At 32.1% G+C, this 16,731-nt stretch overlaps 1 protein-coding gene across 3 annotated transcripts in view; it reads left to right on the forward strand.

Annotated features, from left to right (window-relative positions):
• The window catches only part of LRRIQ3 (leucine rich repeats and IQ motif containing 3), a 217,090-nt gene that overhangs the window by 140,643 nt on the left and 59,716 nt on the right, over positions 1–16,731 (forward strand). For all 3 annotated transcript variants that reach the window (XM_060623109.3, XM_060623110.3, XM_060623108.3), the window contains one exon: positions 10,092–10,221. In XM_060623109.3, coding sequence (XP_060479092.3) covers positions 10,092–10,221 — 130 coding nt within the window. The remainder of the gene's footprint in view (positions 1–10,091; positions 10,222–16,731) is intronic.

The following is a 16,731-nucleotide window of genomic DNA, read 5'->3' on the forward strand; positions in this document are numbered from 1 at the left end:
ACCACATAGAACCATGATTATGAGAATTCATGAGCACCTAAAAACCAATATGGAGCTCATTGTCCTCAAGGCAAAATGTAATGTTTGCTAAGTATCATTAACTAATGGTACACCTCAAAAGCTGAACTATTTTTTCCATCTTTAAACTTTATCACTGTATTTTTCTTCAGGGTAAAAAAAAATTATGGGTCAATTTTCACTGAAGTGGGATGGATTTATGTATTCACTCTCATCAGTGTCAAAAGGAATTGTGCACATCATTCCCGGACAACAGGATGAAAACCTGTCTCTGATTGGACACTAGGGATATCAGCTGTACTCACAAGATAAGTGTAAAGTTGAAAAGAGAAATACACTTGGTAATTCATCCAAGCCAGCATATTTTAACAGTTTGAAACTTGCATAAAAATGTTCATGAGATTATTTACTTCCTCATACAAGAAAGTTAATATTACCATTTTTAAATCCAGTGAAATGTACCATCATAAAAATTTCTGCTTTACAAAGACTGATAATTCAGAACTTTTCAAGCTGTCCATCCTTTTCTAATAAAAAAAGATAACAAAATCAATAAAATTACCATTCTTTACCACTTACTTAGAATGAATTTTTATTTGTTCAAGGTAAGAGAGAGTGGCGATTTCAATGTTCAATATTGGTCTATACTTTAAATGACAAAATTTGTGATTTATGATTCATCTAGAAATTGACATAACTGAATTTTCTTAAAACAAATTTAGGTTCCATGACTTAAAAAATATTAGCTATTGAATCACACTGCTGCTCTCTGATCTGTTTAATATAGCTTTAGAGATATTCCATTTAAGCATGGGTGTTTGCTGACAATAGTCACCAGGAAAGCCTAGAGGTACTCATAGTAAATTGCAGACATTTCTTTATATTTAAATCTTCATTAAATGAAATATAAGGATTCTGACAATACCTGTTTTGATACCTTAGGAACCTAAAATAAGCCTGCTTGTATCTTTGAAAGTTTTGGTGACTACAGTTTTGAGTCATTTTATTTAGCCACAGGAATTTTGGACCTCACGTAAATAAACTCTGGACCATGGCTGAAATGTTTCCAGTAAGAGCAGTAGGACTGAAGTTGTTAAAGAAGTTGTGCTGAATACTCTGTGACCTCAGACAGACTGAAATTTGTAATAGGGCTATAGAACTTTTGGGCTAGCTACCCCGGGTCAGTCAGTGAAAGAACTTACTGAGTGCTTTCTGTGTATATATATATATATATATATATATACACACACACACACACACATATATATATGTGTATATATATATATATATATATATATATACACATATATATATGCGTAATATATATATACACATATATATGCGTATATATACATACAGATATATGCATATATATACATATACATATATATACATAAATTTTATATAATCTATTTTTTATATAATTCACCTTTGCTCAAAAGAGTCCCCGTGGTTCCTAGCACATATGTTGTATTCAAAGGAAGGAGCATAATTATACAGCATTTGAAAAAGTCATTTTAGTAGTTAGCATTGTAAAACAAAACAAAACAAAACAAAAAGCTTAAGTGAAGCAACATTTACTAATACTCTAAACCCCCAAATGAGTACATTACTCCCAGTTGCAGGAGGCTAAAACCTTAGTTTTAGAAAATATTATCCAACTGAATTAATTAAATTATCCAATGAATCAACTTTGACAGTTTAGCAGTATGTATGTATAAAGCATATTTAAGTTGGTTATAATATGCTTTACTTAGAAACATAGTTATATATATATGGATACTATTAATTTATTGAGGTGAGGGTTTTTTTTTATGACTCTAACCCCTTCCTCAGATTCTAAACCCCATTTTAAAACATATAAAGTGTCTAAAATGCTGAATTTGCCTAAGGTCTTTAGGGTAAAGAAGGGCAACCTAAACATCAGTAAAACGTTGATAGACCCTATCTGTTGTTCTTTCTCCTCTTTTGATAAATGTGGACATTGTTAAATATACATAGAAATATAGACTCTTGAGCTATGTATGTTACTAGTAAGGAAAAGTTGTATTTTTTCTTTAGAAAATTCTGTCTTGTTGCCCATCATTAAATTTTACACCACAGTAGGGCCTTGGTGGCTCAGTTGGTTAAGCATATGACTCTTGGTTTAAGCTTAGGTCATAATGTCATGGTTTGTGGGATCAAGCCCCATTGTCAGTGCAGAGCCTGCTTGGGATTCTCTTTCTCCCTCTCTCTCTGCCCCTCCCTTGCTCTCTCTTTATCTCTTTCTCAAAATAAATAAACATTTAAGGAAAAATGAGAAAATAAATTTTACACTACCATATGAACTTGTCTCATTTGGTGATTACTTAAGCAGTATTAATTTATATTGCTAATACATACTATGTCTCTCTTCATTTCAAAATGATTAGATTTGCTAGTTAAAAATATTGTAACCAACTAAGTTAACACATGAGGTTTAATAAAATGCAGATTTTTAATAGGAATGGTTTAGCATTAAGTCTATATTCTCAACTATGTCTCTCTTTCTGTTTTTCTCTCTCTGTAGATACCCTCAGTTTCAGCCTAATCAAACCATATTTTTTTTGGAAACAAAATTTTTCCCACTTCCAAGTCTTTATCTTGCTTTTTATGTTTTCCACATCTACATAGAATATTAATCATTAAATTATGAAATATTTTGAGAAGTCTAGAATTTAAATATTCACAAAATAAGTGTACTGATGTCTAGCATAGTGTCATGGATATAGTTGGCACTCAATACATATATGTTGAGTAAACTAATCAAATTTCTCAATCCTTTTTTGTTATTTGTGAGTTGCTATTGCAACAGAGGTTGAAGAATCCAATCAAAATGGTACAGGGATATCGAGATAAGTAAACCACAGATCCAGTACTCAGAGGGAATAATTTCTTCTAGGGGTGAGAATTGTATTTAACTGTGATATAAGGTAGAATGTAATAAGTGCTTTGAAAGTTATAAATAAAATAATATTGATTATGTAGAGTTACCGTTTTTTAAAAATGTGGTCTTTAGGTAAACCAGATACAGAATTATTCTCAATTATTACTATATATGATATTGGCTATTAGATACTGTAATCAATATATTAGTGAAAAATAAGACAATAGAATTGCATTGTCTTATAAATAATAATTCGTGAAATAAATTTCTGGAGAAATTTTTAGGGAAACATAAATCCATATACTCTGAAATTTTTCATGCCCTTTACTTGACCTCATACCAATTATTACTAATGAACTAGCCACTGTGTTCTCTCAACTTGAAACTATAACCTATTCTAAAATTTCATGGAGGTTTGCAGCATCTGTTTACCAGATTTGACCACTGCTACTACCAAGTAGCCACTGTAATGAAGCAGACAGAATGGGCCTCGGTAATTTATACATTGGCACCTCTAATCTTGGTAAGAATAGACCTTACACCTTAACCATTCTTCAACTGAGGGAGCATACCTTTCTATTATGCTTTTTTTCCTGGTGTTCTTTAACTGGACATTTGCAGCAAAATATAATATTCAGCCACCTTCATTTCTCATGGCTACTTTTTGTATAGAAGAGAAATGTCACACTTCTTTCTGTATTTACTGTGTGTCCTGTATTTGTTTATCCAGGTCATCCTTTGTAAATTCTCTTCTTCATGTATCAAGAGTATTATCATTTCTAGTCTTCTTTGTTAAGATGAAGTAAGACTGGGAACAAAAACAAGATAGTAGCATTTTTCAAACAGCAGTTAAACCGGCCAGTCGCTTCTAGGGGAATATCTTAAAAAATAACTTTTCTCATAAAGCTTTATTTTAAGTAATTCCCCCTTTTACATGGATTTTATTTCATGTTAACCAGCACTTATTCTTGAAAGCAGAGTTCAGGTGGCACCTGCCATAATGGATCTCTATATTAGCCTCCCTGTGGTAAAGAGTTGCTTGCTAAGTAACGTAATGAGAGGCAATGCAGCCAAACACGAGTTAACAGTTTTTCATTCAGACAAAAGAGGACACCTTTTTTTTAGTTTGGATTTTGGCATATTCCTAAAGTTATTCCTTTGAATATTATATGGAAAACCCAAGATTTGGATTAGCACTTTTAAAGATGATGTCTTAGCTGGGAAGAGGAAAGGGAACAAAAACAACAGAAAATGGGGTAGGACATCAAAGGATTAGTGACTTCATTGTGATTCTAAAGAGGTTTTTGGTATGATCTTTGAAATGGAACCTACTTACAATGAACTATATGTATGATATAGACAAAGCAAAATGCTTGATCAATTATAGAATAGTATACATAGTATAGGAGTAGATATATAGTTAATAATGAGTCTCTCTTAACAACCTGCTTTGGTGCATAATACATAATGTGAAAACAAAACTGCAATCTTCAGAATACCAACTAAGCTAAGTTGGAAACTTAAACCATTAAGGATTGAAAATGAATCATAATTTTCAGAGACAAAAGAGTTTAGTATAAAATATTTACCCTTGGTCCAGAAAGTGGAGAAAATTATCACTGTCACCACTCCTCAATTTTTAATGAGAAATTATCATCTCTCTCGGGGAAAATAAACATCTGATACAATTATCCATCTGATATTTTACAAGGATGTACTTATTTAGTTTGTCAATTATAGGGAGCTCCGTAGCTCTCCATTAATCTATTCCAATTTTCAGTAATATTCTGAGATTCTTTTCTTATTATGATTGGATGAGATTTAGTAAATATACACAAGTCTCTCTCTGCTTCCATATCTATTATAGATTATTTTTTCTTAGCTTCTCTACTCAATACTGTCAAAGGAAAGCTCTTTCATTGCCATTTTGGTCCTCTGGCTTATTGTGATGTAGAACAACAGAATAGGTAGAGAGATGTATCCAAGTAGATGTATAATTATTCTTACCAGATGGTTATGTTTATGCTTTTTGTAAGTGTTACATATTGAGGAATGGTAAAGTAGAAGAGACTCTAGAAAACTAAGAGTTTACTTTGATGTACATGATAAATAAGGAATGAGAGAGTTGTAAAAGAGTTGCTGAGTAAAAAGCATTGGAGTAACTGTAGATTATGGAGATTTCAGGATTAAAAGACGGAATATTGAAAAATGTTACTTGGGATATAGTCCTTTAAAAAATACAAGCTAGGAATTTATTTTTAAATTATGTCTGGTTGTTGGACTCACTCCATAAAAGGGAGTTTCATTTTATAGTATATTGAACCAAAGTTCCTAAACCTCCACTCATTCCTTCTAGTACTTCTCTTTGGTACTATTCATTACACATTTAGCCTGTAATTATTGAGTATTTGCTGAGTGCCAGGGGCCATTCTTGACGCTAAGTAAAGAAAGCAAGCATAGAGTTCTTGCCCTGATGAACTAGATTCTAGGAAAAAACAAAAGCAAAAACCAAAACAAAACAAAAACCAAGTTGTAACCAAAGGAATCAAACAAAGTTGTGATAAATGTTTTAAATAAAATAAATAGATTGCTGAGATAGAGAATAATAGGAGAAAGCCTACTTCTCATAAGACTTTCACAGAATGTTTTTCCAATAATGTTAAGACCTGAAGGATAAGAAGCTAGCCATGCAAAATATAGGAGAGTGTTCTAGAACTTGCACAGTGACCTGAGGCTTGGAGTAACTTGTTTTATTTGAGTGGAGTTCAAGGGACTGCATGAAATCCAATGTTGCAGGAGTATGATTAACAAAGTCAAGGGTAGCATGAGATGAATTTGGCTTTGTGGTTCAGGGCCATATTGTGCTGGGTTTTGCAGTTTACAGTAATGACTGGGCACCTTGGACAACTATTAGGGGATTTAAAGCTAAAATAAATATCAGATTTATCTTTTGATAATTGTGAATGAATCTTGTAAGAGCCAGGGTGAAGGCAGAAACCAACAGAAGGCCATTTGTGGCTGGAAAGGATGATTAAAGCTTACACTAAACAAGTAATGTGAAAATAAAGAGAAGTAGACAGATTTGAAATACATTTAGGAAGGAGAATTGACAAGATTTGCTGGTGGCTTAGATATAGAGTTTCAGAAAGAAGGAAAAAATAGAGAAAAAATTCTAAGTTTTTGTGGTTTGAACAAGAGAATGCTATCATTTTATAAGATGAGGGAGATGGCAATCTGGGGAGTTAAGAAGCCTGAATCACTCTTTGTTGCCTTTTTTCTACTCTGGATTTAAATATGGCTTATGTATATAGGGCTTACTTTAAAACTAATTCAGTAGGTAGGCTCCTCTCTTTTCACATTCCAGGTTATCTAACCTCATCTGAAAATATGTGACCCTGACCTGACACAGTGCTTCAACTGTGGTTCTGATCAGAAATTTGTGATCTGTGATTTTCTTCATTCGAGATAAAATGCTTAATATAGCATAAAGTCATCATACAATGTACTCTTAATTTACTCTTAACTAAAATATTGTATCCTATTATCACTTATGACTTTAAATCACTTTATGTATTGCAGTGATTAAATGCATTTTGCCCAACTGTAATATTTATTTCTATTATACGTCATGTTTAATTTGATCTATTGCTCCACTCTACTGATAATATTTAAAACTTGTGTCTGGTGTTAACTGATTTTGTTCTGTCGCCACCTCACCTAAAAATTTCATAAACATTTCCTTCATTATTATTCAAATCATTTGTATAAATGTTGATCATGATAGGGCTAAGAACACATCTGTGTAAGATATTAGAGATCTCACTTCAGGTTGTATCATTGTATTAATCCTTACTCTTCTTCATTTGATGACTTAACATCTCTGATCTCCATCTAATCATGCTGCCTTCCAAAGTTGTGAAAATGTTTCTCAACCGTATTACTAAAATGCAGGTTTATCATGCCAAGTATGTTTGACTTGAATTAATTTTGACCCTGTTAAAAATGAAATTATACCTAATGTAATCAGTTGTAAACTTATACTGCTCCCTGGTGATTATCCCTCTTCCAAATGCCACCAAAGATCCTCAAAAGTATTTCTGAAATTATTGAGGACCAGTGTTAGGTTTAAGGTACTTCAGTTAATAGAAACTGTTATACTAGCATTAAACTGTTAATACTTTATGTTATTGAAAACACGATATTTATTAGATTATCCCCAGTCTTCTGATAACTTTAACCTTCTCCATGAGTTTGAATATCAATAAGTGGGCATATCCTTTCTTTTCCTTCTTGAAGTATGTACAAAGAAAAGCTCACTTTCTTTACCTTGGCAGCTTGTGTAAGCCTCAGTTCACTTAGGACTTTAGATGCTCATCTTCCTAGATGTGTTACACTATCATGTATGGAGGCTTTGTCATGGATTCTTTTATAAAAGCCAAGGAAGATAAAATTATTTTAAATGATGACAAGCAGTGACATGTGGATATGTGAAAAATGATAACTGGGAGAACTAAAGAAAATATATTTTTGAAAGGAACTAACTAGCTATGCATTTAATTTTTAAATAGAATACAAATATGGAAAATTTATATTTTAAATATCTATGTAATCTAATTTTTAAATATCATGATTCTATACATTGACTTTCTTTGTGATAGAGATTGGCTACTCAGATCTGACAGATATGCACTTATTTTAAAAATTTACTTATTCTTTCAGGGGAAGCCAAATAAATATGTATTATTAGAAACAGATTGCTGAACATGTCCTTGCATTCTAAAGGGTCCATTTATACTGAAACAGAATTTGAGGTGATTTTTAACATATAATGAATTGCATTGTTAGTAGGGAGATACAAGTTATGAAAATAGAGCAAAATTTATAGAAGTAAGAAAAGACAAAATTGATGATGCAGAGGACTAATTGAAGAGGACTGATAGATGAATTTGAGGTTGAAAAAGCATTTAGAGTTGATTGTAACATATCTGATGGCAAAACAGTTGCCTATATTATTTTTGTATAATTTGTTTAATAGGAAGAAAGGAACCCAAATGAAAATAGAAGCAACATTACTTAAAATAATGTTATATTTTGATAATGTGTTGATACTGTGTTATTATATTATAATTATTCTTGACAAACTTAAGAAAACAATTTTAATATAAAGAGAACATATAGGCTCAGAAGTAACTGCTAGTCTTTCTAGCAAAAAGTAGCATTTTTGTCACGTGAAGACTGGAAAGAAATTGTGTTGTGTAACAGTTGACTAGTGAGGGATTTTTCATGAAGAATAAAAACAGGTTCATTCTAGGACCTCCTAATACCTAGTACCTATCTTGAACATTTAAAAAAAAAAGAAAAAAAAACCTTGCACAATGAGTCACCATATAGAGACAGATTGTTTTCAGTAAATTAAAGAATATCACATATAAAATTTAAAAGATAGAAACTCAAGGAGATTTGATTAAATACATCTATTTTGTGCTGTATAGGAATTTTGGCAGAAAACTGTAAATATAGAGTACCAAGACACATATCCAAGTTTCTCTTCTAAATTGTAGAATAAAGGATGTTTGCACAAGTGGATAGGTCAAAGTAGGGGAAATATGATAATGAGCTTTTTATTTCAAAATTCTATCTGCTGTCACATATTAGAGAGTTTATGTGACTCTCCTCTTCTTGGATGAAGGTGGTGCTATTCACCAAAACTAGATATAATAATTAACAGATTTGGAGGAAAGAAAGGACTTAAATTATATTGAATATGAGACATCTGTGAGATTTTCCAGGGTGAAAGAACACGACTTATGGTTAGTAATGAGTACTACATAAAAAACAAACATCTCAGAAAGGAGTACTATCTGAAAATATATATTTGAGAGTCTTCGGAATTTAGGCCAGTGGAATTCATCAAGGAGAGCATGATATCCTGGGAAGGTTTCTTAAAATACAAATGTATATTCCCTCCCAAATTCTGGTCTTTACTCTGTGGCAGACTGTGGTTCCTACCAATATCTCTCCTTTTCTTTCTTGATAATAAACCCTAAATTTTATTCTAGGCAGAACATTACCTAGCAAAAAGACTGCATTGCTTATCCTCCCTGTAAGATATAAACAGAAGTTATTGGAAAGACCTCTGGGAAAGTACCTTAAGACCCATGGCCAATGTCCTTTTGTCATTTTACCCTTTCCTCCATCTTGCTGACTGAAATACAGACATGATGTTTGGAGCTCTAGGAGCTACCTTGACTCATGAGTAAACCTTGAAGATAGAAACCATGTAGAGGCAGTAAGACAGAGATGATAAATTTTGAAAGATCTTGGGTTTCTGGTGATCTGGTGAATCCTCTGTATCACTGGTGGATAGACTGTGAAGACAAAGGCCAATAACACAGTATTACTTATTAAAACATTCCCAACCAATTTATAGACATTGCATAGTTTACATCTGAAAGTGCCCCCAACTCCCCATGAAACTCCCTTTCAACATTCTATTTGTTATTCTTTCTACACATACCAAATCCATTTGTACTTTTAAGACTTGTGATAATGTTGGTCCCATTTCTCCTTCTTCCTTAGTATTTTTAGTATCTGTAAAATAGTTTTGTCTACCCTTGAGAAAGAAAGAGACAGAGCACAATGGGGGAGAGGCAGACAGAGAGGGAGACAGAATCCAAAGCAGGCTGCAAGCTTTCAGCTCAGAGCCCAGCTCAGAGCGCAACATGGGGTTTGAACCCCTGAACCATGGAATAGCTACCTGAGCTGAAATCTGATACTTTATTGACTGAGCCACCCAGGTGCCCCTATCCTTTCTTAATCTAAATCTCTCTTCAGGTTTTCTGGGCAACACCATTTTGCTTCTTTTTGTTATTTTTTATCTTCCCCTCTGTGTTTTGTTTTGTCATGGCACCCTCCTGACATATCCCCTTTTCCCTCAGCCTCCTTTTGAGCATGGTTCAAAGTATATCATTACTATTAATAGACAATTTTTCAAAATCATACACAATGGAACTCTTTTCATATTTTCCTCAATTTGCCTATCTTACAGTTTTTGCTGTTTTTTTAAAAAATAAAATCACTCATGGTAATGTATAATAAATGTGAGAGTTTTTAAAATGTATGTAATAGATATTATTATGGTTGTCATTGTTTTTATTTTTTTCCACAGAATATACTTTCTCATGTTGATTTAAAAAGTTCTAGAGAACAGAGAAAACATGTTTCCTCTATATTATATGAATTAAAAACAAAAAAAATTGGTAAAAAATCAAAAACATCAAGACATATCATTCAAAAAGGTTAGTTATATGAATTTTTAAATTATATGTGTGAACATATTTTGATGAAGAGTAAATTCATTAGAAATTGGGCATGTTAATTTTGAACTGTAAATATACCCATGAAATAACATGTTTAGACTTCTAGGTAAAATCTCCATATCTCGTTTAATATTTTTAAATATACATATTCAGAAAGTTGTTTCATGGATATTAAGAACTGGGAGTGTAAGGTGGGAATTAAGAGAAATAGGTATTAGCAAGAACCATATGAAATTGATAGCTTTGTTGCAGTATGGCTAGGTCAGCATGGTTCTTCTTTCAGGAAATCTGTCAAGTATCAGATGAATTAATATAAATAATTTCAATTAAATAATGATATTTAATTTCCTTCAGGCTTTGAACATAATTATATTTGTCAATAAAAATAAATTTTATGTTAATAAGATTTTGGTTGTCAAATGTATACTTGTTTTTTTGTTGTTGTTTCTACAGAATTTTTTCTGATGTAATTTTGTTATGGCCAGATGACATTCTTTTCTTTACCTCTGTCTTTCACAGAAAAATCATATAATAATCTTTATGAAATTATTTCAAATTGTTATCAATTTCCACAAGGTTTCTCTTAAACCTTTTTAAAATTATTGTGATAAAAATATTTACCACGAGACCTACCCTCTTAATATCATTAACCATAGTCATAACATTGCACAGCAGATCTCTAGAACTTTTTCATCTTGTATGACTGAAACTTTATACCCATTTCTCTCTTTCTCTAGCCTTTTAATTCTTAAATATTCAAATCTTTCTCTTTTTAAAAACTCATGATGGTGTCTTTATTCCCTTTTATTTTCTTTATATATGAACTGGTCTATCTCTGCCTTATGTGTCAGTGGCTTTATTTGCTATTTCATCAATTATCCATTAGTTTCCATCATAATTAATATTATTGTATATATTAACACGTTATAAATACTTTATATTAGTATCCATTGTACTTTATATATTTCATAAAGCTCTGTATTTTTATTGATTTGTATCCAGTTATTTAACTCCTAGATTTATAAATGAAATAATGGAAAAGTTGTAGTCTCATATACCATATATTCTTCCTGGTACCCAAGACAATATCATCTAATGATTTTAACTGACTTTTATGCTGTTTTATATTTCCAAGTAACATGCCTATTCTGCTTTTTTTTTTTAAGTTTTAGATACTGTTTACAAATTTCCACTGTGAGAGATGGAGATTTAATTCTCTTATAAAATCTCCCTAACACACACACTTATCATCACTATTTGGGGGTTAATTAATGTTTAATGTTTTAATTATTCAGCCTATATACATATTGCTCATGGCTGAGCCAAACAATGTATTAGGATATGTTTGCTTTTTATATTATTTTTTTTGAAAGCTTTTTTGAAAATGTCACACCATTCAAACCAGCACTCATATGTGTGTGTGTGTGTGTGTGTGTGTGTGTGTGTGTGTGTGTGTGTGTATTCATGATAAATTTGCTTGAGTCTTTCCTTTTGCTGAATCAATCAGGATTGCTTGCTCTCTAAACCTGCTCTTACATCATCCATCTTAGTACATCTCTTCAACTGTGGGCCTGAGAATTTATTTGTGCCCATGCTATGTTGGGACTCTAATTTCCAGAACTCTCTAATATCTTGTTCTTTCCTGGCTTATTTTCTTATTTTAATACAGAGCCTTCTCTACTAGTTTACTGAGGAAATATATACAGGAGGTAAAATTTTAAATCCTTGAAAGCCTAAATATGTCTTTATGCTACACTTATGTTTGGTTGATGATTTGACTGTGTAGAGCTTCTTTCAGAATTCTTTCAGAATTGCTTTATTGTGTCCTAACTTCCAGTGTTTCCTTTAAGAAGTCTATTTCCAGTTAGTTCTCAGCCTGATATTTATGAACATCTATTTATTGTTTTTCTCTTCTGACTCGAAACTTTTAGCATTTTCTTTTTCTTTTTTTTTTTAATGTTTATTTATTTTTGAGAGGGGGAGGGGAAGAGAGAGAGGGAGGGGGAGAATCCAAAGCAGGCTCTTCACTGTGTGAAAAGGCTGATTTGGGGCTCGAACTCACTAACTGTGAGATCATGACCTGAACTGAAGTCGGACGCTTAACTGAGCCACCCAAGCACCCCTAGCATTTTCTTTTTATACCAAATATTCTGCAATTTCACAGTGATTTGTCTCTAGATATTTGTTTGCTTGCTTGGCCAAATTGTTTTTTGATTCAATTTATTGTAGCAATTCAATGTAAAAATTTATATCTCTCAGTTCTGGGTATTTCTCTTGTATTTTTTTATGATTATATATATACATATATATATATGTATATATATGTATATATACATATATATGTGTATATATATGTATATATATATATATGTATATATACATATATATATGTGTATATATATATAAAACATAAAACCTAACCCTTTTAAACATTTCTAACTGTACATTAAGTATGTTTATACTGTTGTGCAAACATCAGGGACCTTTTCATCTTCCTTCTTCAATTGAAACTATATGCCCATTAAACACTAACTCCCAATTCTCCCCCACCTACAACCTCTGGAAAGCACTATTCCAATTCTGTCTGTAGAATTTGATTACTCTAGCTATCTTATGTAAGTGGAATCATACAATATTTGTCCTTTTGTGACTAACTTCTTTTACTTAGCATAATGTCTTTAATGTTGATTTATGTTGAAGCATGTCATTATTTTTTCTTTTTTAAAAAAAAAATTTTAATGTTTATTTATTTTTGAGAGACAGAGCATGAGCAGGGAAGGGATAGAGAGAGAGAGGCAGACACAGAATTTGAAGCAGGCTCCAGGATCTGAGCTGTCAGCACAGAGCCAGACTCAGGGCTTGAACCCACGAACCATGAGATCATGACTGGAGCCAAAGCCGGGCGCTCAACCAACTGGGCCACCCAGGTGCCCCTATTTTGTTTTCTTTTTAAAGTTAAATAAATATTCCATTACAGTTGACCTTTGAACAACATAGTGTTGAATTGTGCAGGTTCACGTATACACAGAGTTTTTTTTTTTTTATACGAATACTAGTACTATAAATGTGTTTTCTCTTCCTTATAATTTTTTTCTCTAGCTTACTTTATTATAAGAATACAGTATATAATACATACAACATACAAAATATGTGTTAATTGACTATGTTATTAGTGAGACTTTTGGTCCTATAGCAGGCTATTACAGGTTAAGTTTTTGGGAAGCCAAAAGTTATACATGGAATTTCAACTGTGCAAGGGGGTGGTGCTCCTAACCCCTGCCTTGTGCAAAGGTCAACTATATGTAGATACCTTTGCTTATCTTTTCATCTGTTAATTGACACTTGGGTTGCTTCTGTATTTTAGCTGTTGTAAATACTGTTGCTATGAGTATGGGTGTACAGATATTTCTTTGAGATTCTGATTTCATTAGTTTGAGTATACACCCAGAAGTGGAATTGCTGGATCATATGGTAATTTTAACTTTTTAAAATACTACCATACTGTTTTCTACAGCTGTTGTACCATTCTGCATTCCCAGCAACAGTGCACAGGTCTCTAATTTCTTCACATCCTAGCCAATACTTGTTATTTTCTTTCCTTTTTTGCTGTTCCTTCCCCACTCCTCCCCCATTTCCTTATTGCTTCCTCCTCCTACCCCCTTCCTTCTTCTCTTTCTTCTTCTTCTATGGTAGCCATCCTAGAGGGTATGAGGTCATATCTCATTGTGCTTTTGTTTTGCATTTCTCTAATGATTAGATTAGTGAAGCTGAGCATATTTTCATGTGCTTATTGGTATATCTTCTTTGTAGAAATGTTTATTCAAGTCCTTTGTTGTCCATTGCCTATTTGTATTGTTTGCTCTTTTGTTGCTATTGAATTGTAGAATTTGTTTGTATATTCTAGACATAAATCATATATATATGTATGTATATGTATATATGTATATATATACATACACATTTCTCCCATTCTATGGGTTGCCTTTTTACATTGTTGATAGTACCTTCATGCACAAAAGTTTTTTATCCATTTGGGGTTAATTTTTATATATTATGTAGAGTCCAACTTTACCTTTTGCACATGGAATCCAGTTTTCTGAATTCCATTTGTTGAGAAGAGTATTGAATCATCTTGATATCCATTTTGAAAATCATTTGATTGTATATGCAAGAGTTTACTTCTGAGCTTCTGTTCTATTCCAGTGATGTATATGTCTATCTTTTATTTTTTTATGTTTATTTATTTATTTTTAAGAGAGAGAGAACACAAAAAGTGGAGGGGCAGAAAAGGAAACAGAATGTGAAGCAGGCCCCAGACTTTGAGCTGTCAGCGCGGAGCCCCAAGTGGGACACACACTCACGAACCGTGAGATCATGACCTGAGCTGAAGTCGGTTGCTTAACCGACTGAGCCACCCAGGTACCCCATATGTCTGTCTTTATATCAGAACCACACTGGTGTGATTACTCTAGCTTTGTAATAAGTTTCAAAATGATGAGGTATGAGAACTGCAACTTTCTTCTTTTTTAGGGTTGTTTTCACTCTTTGGGGTCTCTTGAAATTTTGTATGAATTTTAGGATGGATTTTTCTATTTCTGCTAAAATGCCATTGGGATTTTTATAAGGAGTTGATTGAATTTATAGATTACTTTGAGTAGTAGTTTAGCAATGTTATATCTTCCAGTCCACAAACATGGGATGTTTTTTCCATTTATTTGTGTCATCTTTAATTTCTTTCAGCAACATATTGTAGGTTTCAGCGTACAAGTCTTTCGCATCGTTAGTTAAATTTATTCTAAGTATTTTATTCTTCTTGATACTATTATAAATGAAATTATTTTTTTTAATTTCCTTTTTGGATCCCTCATTGTTAATATATAGAAACACAAATGATACTTGTGTGTTGGTTTTTGTATCCTGTAAGTTTGTTGAATTTGTCTGTAATTCTGATAGGGTCGTGTGTGTGTGTGTGTGTGTGTGTGTGTGTGTGTGTGTGTGTGTGTATGAGTCTGTGTGATCTTCCCAGTTTTCTACATGTAAGATCATGTTCTGTATCAACAAATAATTTTACTTCTTCCTTTCCAGTTTTCATGTCTTTTAGTTTTCTTGCCTAAATTTCTTGCCTAGCTCTGGCTAGGACTTCCAGTACTATATTAAATACAAGTGCAAAAGTGGGCATTTGTCTTATTCATGATGTTAGAGAAGAAAATTTTAGTGTTTTACCATTGTAGGATATTGTGTGTGTGTGTGTGTGTGTGTGTGTGTGTGTGTGTGTGTGTTTTATGTCTTTTATTGTGTTCAGGTAGTTTCTGTCTATTCTTTGGTTTTCTTTTAGTGTTTTTATCATCAAAGTTTGTTGAAATTTTGTCAAAATATTATTTTGCATTGATTGAGACGGGTCATTTTGTTTTTTCCTTCATTCTGTTAATGTGTATTATGTTGATTGATTTTCATATGTTGTACCATTTCCTGCATTCCAGGAATAAATCCCACTTGATCCTGATGTATAATCTTTTTAATATGCTACTTAATTGAGTTTGTTAGTAGTTTGTAGAGGATTTTGCATTAGTATTCATAAAGGATATTGGTTTTCTTTTCTTGTAGTGTGTTTGGCTTGAGTATCAGGATAATGTAGCCTCAGGGGAGTAAGGAGGTATTCCCTCCTTTTCAGTTTTTTGGAAGAGTTGGAGAAGGATTGTTGTTACTTCTTCTTGCCTACTAAAATCATCTGGTCTTTTACTTTATTTGTTGGGGAGTTTTCAATTACTGATTAAATCTCCTTATGAGCTATAGATGTATTCAGATTTTTTGTTTCTTCATGATTCAGTGTTGGTAGGTTGTGTATTTATAGGAATTTGTCTATGTCATCTAAGTTATACAATTTATTTGTGTATATTTATTTTCAGTATTTTTATAATCCTTCCTAATTTTGTAAAATCATAGTAACGTACCTGCTTTCCCTTCTGATTTTAGTTATTTGACCCTTTTTTCTTCTTAGCTTTTCTAGCTAAAGTTTTGTCAATTTTGTTTATATTTTTGAAGAGCTATATCTTATTTTCATTTTTTCTGCTGTTTTTATAGCTCTGTTTATCTCCTTTTTGATATTTATTATTTTCCTTCTTCCTAGCTTAGTTTAGTTTATACTTTTACCAGTTCTGTAAAATGTAAATTTAGATTGTTTATTTGAGACTATTTTTCTTTTATAATGTAATCATTTATATCCATACACTTGCATCTTGGCACTGATTTGGATGCATCCTAGAAGTTTTAGTATATTGTGTTTCATTTTCATTTGTCTCAAGATATCTTATAATTTCCATTGCGATTTCTTTTTTATCTTATTGTCTATTGAAGAGTGTGCCATTTAATTTCTACATACTTGTGAATTTTCCAGTTTTCCTTATGTTAATTGATTTCTACTTTCATTCCTTTGTGATTAGAAAATATAATTTCAGCATTTTTAAATGTATTAAGATTAGTTTTATAGCC

The sequence above is a fragment of the Panthera onca genome, chromosome C1, assembly GCF_046562875.1.
Source record: "Panthera onca isolate mPanOnc1 chromosome C1, mPanOnc1 haplotype 2, whole genome shotgun sequence".
Classification (NCBI taxonomy): Eukaryota; Metazoa; Chordata; class Mammalia; order Carnivora; family Felidae; genus Panthera; species Panthera onca.